The sequence below is a fragment of the Vicia villosa genome, unplaced genomic scaffold (assembly GCF_029867415.1).
Source record: "Vicia villosa cultivar HV-30 ecotype Madison, WI unplaced genomic scaffold, Vvil1.0 ctg.001593F_1_1, whole genome shotgun sequence".
Taxonomy (NCBI): Eukaryota; Viridiplantae; Streptophyta; class Magnoliopsida; order Fabales; family Fabaceae; genus Vicia; species Vicia villosa.
The window spans coordinates 277,824-287,021 of NW_026705668.1; the positions used below are offsets into that span (position 1 = coordinate 277,824).

Here is a 9,198-nt window from a genome sequence, read left to right on the forward strand (position 1 = left end):
TCTGTTATCTAATGGATTATAATGTTATACTAATCCAATAGAAAATGGCTAATCGATTAACCAAGCGATGGGGACACCATCTTAATGAACTAAAATGGGTATATATCCTATATTTTCTTTTGGCCTGGAAATAATTTTAAAAAGTGTTTTCTAATCGATTAGAAAATTTTCTAACCCGTTAGAAAAGTAATAATCGATTACAAAATCAAAAAGGACAACATATTTGTGTCTTGTAATGGCTCTATATCTAAACCTTCTAATTGGATCTTACAATCGATTATACTTGTGTTTTCTAATTGTTAAAAAAACTTACCTAATCGATTAGATAATCAATTCGGCCCATGGATCGTTTCCTTTTTTGGTGATTCCAACTACTATATAAAGGAGGTTTTCCCTCACTTCAAACTACGACACTATCCATCGATTTCATTTTTCTTTGGAATTTATCGTTCTTTATTTTTTTTGTTGAGAATTTTTTTTATTTCACTTCTGGTTGCCTAAGTGCTTTTGAGTGAAGCTTTATTTGTGAGGAAGATATTTTTTGTAAGTGGTCGTGTTGGTCATTTTTATTCTTAAGGGTGTGATACCTTTAAGAGATTTAGTTTTGGTTCTTGAGATCAACCATAAATCTCTATTATTTGTTTATAAAGCTTTGGCGAAAAAAATTTGGTTTGGTTAAAGGGATCAGCCATAAATCTCTATTTGGTTCGATAGCATAGTCTGGGTTAAAAGCTTTCTTTTGGTTGGGGATAAGCTTGCTAAAATTTCAAGATCAGATTGTAAAAAGGTTCATGGGCATAACTTGGTAAAGCTCAAAGTCTACAGTGAAACTCTCAAGACGACCTCTTGGAGACAGGACTAGGCCAACAATTGATCAAAGCTATATAAATCTCTGGTGTAATCTCTTTAACTATATTTATTTACTTTCTACAATTTATTTTTCTATATTTTATTTCCGCTGCAAATACTCACTTAAAATTCACTAATATGATCTTAATCGATAAAGGTTTAAATTAATCACGAATTTTGAATACCACAATTCACCTCCTCTTGTGCTTGAGGTCAATTGTTCAATAGTATCTTGCGTCTCCCAAGTTATCCAGTATGCTGAAATGTATGTCTTATCCTTCAGAAGCATAGTTGGGGTGATTTCCATAACAAGGTATCCTGCAAAAAATAGTGTGTTGTGAGCAATGTGGAACAAACAAGCAATTTCAAATGCAAAAATAAACACCCAAATCAAAGGGCATCAACAACAAAGCAAGTCGATTAAAAGCTTAATAGATACGTCCAAGTATTGGCCACATTTTCTGACAATGAGTTTCCATCTAGAAAAATCACTTATCTAGAAAATCAATAAGAGCATGTAATTTCGATCTCCTACGCATTGCACACTTTTCTAAATCAATCAGACAATCCAACACACAACAGGACACATCTCATGCCAACAATTTTAACCGCCCCCAATAAATAAGAATGCATGCACACCATTTCTAAGAAAGTGAAGTCTATCTTCCCATTGCATTGATTCACATTCTCCCTTGAACTTCAGTATTGGAGTGCTAACTTTGCAGATACACTCTCATATCACCGCATCAAAAAGTTCAATAAATTGTTCCTAAGATCCACTCTACCATTTTACCAACAACTTAAATTGCATTACGGAACAATTAAAATCCACTCTCCCTTTACCAACAACTTAAATTACATTACGGAACAATTAATTTTTTGTGCGTTGATTCTCATTCTTTATCTTGATCTTGTTTGCTAGATAAACATTGTTATTTATCCCAATAGATGTTAAAAATGTTAGAGAGAGAAACTCCAACCTCTCTCTAACTTTCCAAAACCCTAGGAAAACACAGAACTTCTTTTATCCGTTATGGTTAGGACTCAAACGTTGGATGGTGGTTAAGAAGAATGGAGGGTTAAGGGAAGCTGGTCCTTGGGATTTAGCAAGAGGATATAGGAAGAAGGTTGTAGGCGCGAGGGTTACCTCGTTCTTCATTACTGAATTTGGAGATAACTGGAAGGCGAAGGACCTTTACTTTGAGATGAAGGATATGGGAGAGATTGATGAGGTGGTCATTTCACCTAAAATGGATAGGAGAGGAAGAAGATTCAGATTTACAAGGTTCATAAATGTAGGGGACGAGAAGAACTTGGCATTTAAACTAGACAACTTAGTTCTAGAAGGAAGGAAGATGTTCGCAAATCTCCCAAGATTTTAGAGACCAGATATTAGGAGCTTCAAAGAAGAAGGAAACGGAAACAAGCGGAGTGATATCTTAGCCGTGAATAATGGAGCAGATGAGCACAACAGACGAGGTGGAGGGTGGATTGATAAACGTTCTTTTGCGGAGGTTATATAGAATCGGAAAGTGTCTCTATCTCTAACGAAAGGTGATAACTCAACACTCAAAACGATCAACATCTCTGCTGAGGAAGACGATTTAAGCAGGTATATGAGAGCGTACACGAGAGTTATGAGAAATTCTGGGCAGGCGGTGGAGCTAAAGAAAATCTTCTTAGAAGAAGGAATATTCACCATTAGAGTCACGACGCTAGGACCTAATCTTTGCATCCTTGAAGACTTGATTTATGGTGAAGTATAAATCTTTATAGAAGAGCGAAGGGGTTGGTGGGAGCAGTGGTTTAGTGTTATCAAACCATGGAAGCCTTCGGATATAGACAGGGAGAGATTCGTGTGGTTAATGGTAACGGGAGTACCTTGCCATGTCTGGGGACTCAAGTTATTCACAAGGGTAGCCGAAGCTTATAGCGCGTTTATTAAATGTGATGACAATACTCTCACCAAAGTTAAGATGGAAGAAGCAAGGATATTGATCAAAACCTGTCGTCATGAGGTGTTTAACGACTCACTAAAGGTTATTGTGGACGGATCTTTGTTCAATATTTTTTTGAAAGAAGACTCTTGTATGCAGGCTGTTGTTGAAAAGATGTTTCAGGTAGGGAAAGAAGAAGAATCGGAAACATCCTCCGATGGGAAGGACAGTAACGACGGTGGAGAGGATCTCGAGGAGAATATGTCATTTGAGTCAGTTTTTTTAGAAAGGGTAGAGAAAGGGGAAGAGACGGCAGAAAGCAGAAAGCAGGCTGTAAAGGTAGGCTCAGAGGAGCGGAACAAGGTTAAGGTTTCATTGAAAAAGAAAAAGCTAAAGTCTGCTATAGAAGAGGAAGCCGTTTTGCCCAATTCAATGCCATATTTAAGATGTGCATTAATTGCACCTGTTCACCATGCAATTAATGCTATTCAGGGTGGTAGTAGTAATTTCGTGGAAAGTGGACGTGGCGAAGGAGGGGAAAATGAGAACTGTTCAGAAAATAGTGTAGTGGGTGGGACCTTTTTTAGTGAAAAGAATGAAGATTGTGAAACTGGGCCGGAGATGGTAGTGGGCCACGATATAGGCCCATTTTCTTTTGACTCTGAATGTAGGAAGATCATGGCCTCAAAGCCCAAGAGGAAAACAAAAACACCAAAGGGAAGAAAATACAAGACTGTTACTGGTTTGGGAGCAAAAATGGACGCAACACCTTCGTATTTCGCGTGCATCGCGCCTAGGAAGATCAACAGCATTAGCGAGTCTCCTTCTAGGGATGGGTACACAAAGAACAAAGGTGGAAAGCACTGTAAAGGTATGTCAACTCCTTGCGCTTCACATATGGATTCTGAAGTTATGCGTTTTAATGATAGAACTGTGAGGAAGTCGGTCTTTGATGTCGGTGATAAAATTTGGAAATCTATAGAGAGGTTAGGGGTGTCAAGTGGAGTGGGGGAGGATTTGAATGTTAATATTCTGGAGGATATGGAGAGGAGAGATAGATTGGGGGTGAAGGGAACGAAGGAGCTAATTCCTAAGTTATCATGAATTTAATTTCATATAATATTAGAGGAGGATGGATCTTATCTAAGAGAATGCGAGTCAGTTTTCTGTTAGCTTCAAGTAAGGTGGACGTTTGCTTTATTCAAGAAACAAAATTATCTAGTTTCAATGATGTTGTGGCTAGATCCTTTTGGGGCGGTATAGAGGTGGATTGGACGGTTAGCCATTCGGAAGGCGCATCGGGAGGAATGGCAAACCTTTGGAAGAAAGGCTCCTTGAATCTCAATTATAGTTTTAAGGCCCTTGGCTATGTAGGAATTAATGTTTGGTGGAAAAGTACGTGCGTTAATCTAGTTAACATTTATGCTCCTTGCAATGCGGTAGCTAGAAGAGATCTTTGGAAAAGTTTGGTGGATAGGAGGAACAATTGTGGGGGTGAAGAGTGGTGTCTTGGAGGAGATTTCAACGAAATTACGAGTAGAGAAGAAAGATTAGGTGGAGTAGGTTATCTTAATGTGCGAGGTATGGAGGAGTTTCGGGAGTTCTTTGTTCGTATGGGGGTGGTTGATATTCCTTGTGTGGGAGGTAGATTCACTTGGTTCAAGGATAATGGGAAAGCAATGAGTAGAATTGACAGATTTCTTGTCTCAAGAAATTTGATTGATATGTGGGGAGTGGTTGATCAACGGATAGGGAGTAGAGAATTTTCTGATCATGCGCCTATTCGCCTAAATTGCGGAATTATCGATTGGGGTCCAAAACCTTTTCGTTTCAACAATACTTGGTTTAAACATAAAACTTTAAAGCCTTCATCCATGAAGAGTGGCTCAAGATCAAAGTTGTCGGAATGGGAGACATTATATTGTTTGAAAAGCCTAAGAGCGTGAAAAAGATTATTAAAGTGTGGAACTGAGAGGTCTTTGGGTGGATAGACTTAAAAGCGAGAGATGAGGTGGAGATAATCAACGAAATGGATGACTTGTTGGTTGATAATTTTGGAGGAAACATCACTGATTTGGTTGAGAGGAGGAAAGATGCAACTAGGGAGTGGAGATAATCAATAAACAAGGTCCCGCATTACCTCCTCACACATGCAAAATACATAAATTCTCATCTCTCAACTATCACACACATTCACCTTCATCTCAAACTTCCACCCCAAAAATCCACACTAAAATTTCATCTCATTGCATATCTTTTTCTTTCTCAATCCTCTCTTTCAAACGCAACACTGAAACCTAAGCCAAAACAAAAGAAAATGTCTTGCTCCAAAAAAAAAAAACTAACCTTAAACTCTGTATCCATAAACCTCGGTTGTGCAACATGTAGAAGACCAAAACTCAGTTTCATATTCAACCCAAAACAAAAACACAAAAACCATCACTTTCACAAGAATTCTTCATCATCTTCTTCTTCTTCAAAGCCTTGGAGACAACGAGAAAGAAACAATACCGAAACTTCAAGCAGCACTAGCAACGCTACTACACCAACAACAAAAACATCATTCGACTCAAATAAATCACCATCACTGAAAGGCTTCGGAAGAGTCGGAAGCGAAGGAGTAGCGGTTGAGAAAGTCTCAGATGATCCTTATCTTGATTTCAGACATTCTATGTTACAAATGATATTGGAGAATGAGATATGTTGTAAGGATGATCTTAGAGAGCTTTTGAAGTGTTTTCTTGAACTGAATTCGGTGGAACATCATGGGATTATTATAAGGGCTTTTACTGAGATTTGGAATGGAGCTTTCTCTGTTAAGTCTGGTTTTTCTCCAGGATTCAATCTCAACCGTGTTGGTGATTTTAGTATCATCAATGCATTTTGGTAGTAATGTGATTTACTATAGGCCAATGCAATTATGCGTTAAGTTTGAAACGAGTTAGGGTAGTGCGGAGTGCACGCTCGTCAAGCCAAACGTGTAATTGAACATGAATAATAGAAACGGGGTTCCAACGGACATAACAATTCGTTTGAATAGTTGCACCTTCTCCCAACGGACATAACAATTCGTTTGAATAGTTGCACCCGTTCCAACCGACATAATTGTTTTCCGAAAAGGTGTGTCTGTTCGTTTTCTGTTATTGGTCTCCTATATAAGGAGTCTTTTGGCCTCGATTTTGGATACGAAATTACATATGTTGTGAAAAACGATACCAATAACAAAGTATAATAGGGAATTATAGGGGAGAAGAAGAACACAAGAATTGGTTATAACTGCTATTCTTTCACTTTCTCTTAAAACAAGATTACAAGTTTACAAGAATAACAAATAACCTCTCTCACCCTAAATTAGGATTTGCAGCTTAGCAATGATGAGAGACTAGTATGCTATTTATAATAAAACCTAACATACTAACTAATGGGCTTTTTCCACAAGGCCCATTACACAAGCCAACTTAATAAACAAGCTAACTTAACAAATTAGGGTTTAAACACTAAAACCTAATTTAACATGCTAACAACCCTAGCATCTTCGACACAAGCATGTGAACAACCTTCGACATCATGCTTAACCCTGTCGAACCAAGAAGCTACCCTTCGGCCATACTAGAGTTCGATCCAATATCTCACAAATCTCCACCTTGGATCTAACTCTACAACATCAAGGGAATACACTAGCTTTCTTCATGCAGCTTTATCAACTGCATACAGTGGAAAAACTTGCAACTCGGCAATGTCTTGGTGATCATATCAGCAGCATTGTCTTCAGTCGAAACCTTCAGCACTTGGACTTCTCCACGCTCGATTACTCCTCTGACGAAATGCAGCCTCACATCAATGTGCTTAGTTCGCTCATGATAGGCTGAATTCTTCGACAGGTGTATTGCACTCTGACTATCACATTTAACAGTGATACTTCGACCTTGAAGTTTCAGCTCCTTTGCAAAACCTTCAAGCCACAATGCTTCTTTCACAGCTTCAGTGAGAGCAATATATTCCGCTTCAGTGGTTGATAGAGCAACAACCTTCTGAAGAGTTGCTTTCCAACTAATTGCTGTGCCAAACATAGTGAAAACATATCCAGAAATAGACTTTCTAGAATCCATACAACCTGCATAATCAGAGTCGACATATCCTTCTATTACTGCTTTACTATCTTCACCCAAGGCTCCACCATAAATTAGGACTCTATTCAGAGACCCATTTATGTACCTTAAAATCCACTTCAATGCTTGCCAGTGAGCCTTTCCAGGATTCGCCATGTACCTGCTTACAATACTTACTGCGTATGCTATGTCGGGTCTAGTACAAACCATAGCATACATCAAAGAACCAACTATATTAGCATATGGGATGCTATTCATATAGGCTCTTTCCACATCAGTACTGGGACACTGATCAATACTCAGCTTGAATTGAGGGTTTGTTGGAGTCACAACTGACTTCGAATTCGACATACCAAACTTTTCAAGAATCTTCCGTAGATATGCCTCTTGAGATAGGCATAACTTCGACTTCTTTCTATCTCTTCGAATGTCAATTCCAAGAATCCTAGAAGCAGCTCCCAGATCCTTCATATCGAACTCCTTATTGAGTTCAGCCTTCACCCTCATCACATCTTCGACACTGTTGCTTGCTATGAGAATATCATCCACATAAAGCAACAAAATAACAAATGAATTACCAGGTCGAAATCTGAAGTAAACACAGTGGTCGAACTGACTTCTAATGAAACTTATGCGTGCCATGAACTTGTCGAATCTCCTATTCCACTGTCGAGGAGATTGTTTCAGCCCATACAAGGATCTCTTTAACTTACACACATAATCATCCTTCCCCTTTTCGACATACCCTTCAGGTTGCCTCATCAGGATCGTTTCATCTAGATCACCATACAAGAACGCAGTTTTCACATCCATTTGTTCCAGTTCAAGATCGAACTGTGCCACCATGGCAAGCAGCATTCGAATGGACCTATGTTTCACAACAGGAGAAAACACATCATTGAAGTCGACACCTTCTTTCTGAGTGAAACCCCTTGCGACTAACCTTGCCTTATATCTTTTCGACGTCACTCCTTCAATTCCTTCCTTAACTTTGAAAATCCATTTACAGCTGACTAACCTTGCCCCAGCAGGTTTCTTGATCAGTTCCCAAGTGTGATTATCATGAAGAGATTTCATCTCATCATCCATGGCCTTCAGCCATTCAGTCTTATTTTGACTCCTCATAACTTTCTTATAATCTCTAGGTTCATCATCAAGAACCTCACTGGCAGAGATTAATGCATAAGCTATAAGATCTGCATACCCAAGTCTCTGAGGTGGTTTGATGACTCTTCTCGACCTATCTCTCGACAATAGGTAGTCATCGTCAGTTTCCTCAACTTCCTCAGCATCTTCTGCTTCTTCTTCGACTTCATCAGGGACATGCAATTCAGCATCAACATGCTCCACCTCAACAGGAATCTCTACCTGTTCCAGCTCTTCGTCAGATGTTTCTGTACTTCGACCAACATCATCAGTTTTCTTAAAAGCCATTTCAGCTTCATTGAAAACAACATCTCGACTGGTGATACACCTCCTGTGACCTGGCTCTAGGCACCATAGCCTATAAGCTTTGACTCCTTCTGGGTATCCCATGAACATGCATTTCAGAGCTCTAGGTTCTACCTTGTCTTGCCTAATGTGAGCATAGGCTATGCAGCCAAATACTCTCAGTTTGTCGAGATCTGGTGGATGTCCCGACCAAACTTCTTCAGGTGTCTTCATATCTAACGCTGTCGAAGGACATCTGTTTATCAGATATGTTGCTGTCGCAACAGCCTCATCCCAGAACACCTTCTTTAACCCCGCACTAGTCAACATACATCTAACTCTCTCCAAAATAGTTCGATTAAACCTTTCAGCCAAACCATTTTGTTGTGGAGTACCTGCAGTAGTTCTATGCCTTGCAATACCAGAGGTAGCACAAAAACTGTCGAATGCCTCATTGCAAAATTCAAGGCCATTGTCGGTTCTCAACCTCTTGACCTTTCTGCCAGTCTGATTTTCAACCAGAGTCTTCCAACTTTTGAAATTCTCAAACGTTTCATCCTTAGTCTTCTGGATGAATACCCATAATTTTCTGGAATAATCATCTACTATGAATAGGAAATACCTTGCCCCAGAATGTGATGCACACCTTGCAGGCCCCCAAAGATCAGCATGGATGTAATCAAGGGATCCATGTGTTCTTGATTTGCCTTTGTTGAACTTCACTCTGCAAGATTTTCCAAGTACACAGGGTTCACAAAACTTCAGCTTTTCGACTTTGTCTCCACCAAGCAGATTTTGTTTCCCTAATTCGACCAGACCCCTTTCACTGACATGGCCCAATCTCATGTGCCAGATTTCAGTTTTCGACAAAG

The 9,198-nt window shown here is 39.3% G+C and overlaps 1 protein-coding gene across 1 annotated transcript; it reads left to right on the plus strand.

Annotated features, from left to right (window-relative positions):
• Positions 1-3,937: 3,937 nt before the first annotated feature.
• On the plus strand, positions 3,938-4,732 carry LOC131635919 (uncharacterized). The gene has a single exon (XM_058906557.1). It carries the CDS (start codon positions 3,938-3,940, stop codon positions 4,730-4,732), a length of 795 nt encoding a protein of 264 aa, XP_058762540.1.
• Positions 4,733-9,198: the final 4,466 nt, after the last annotated feature.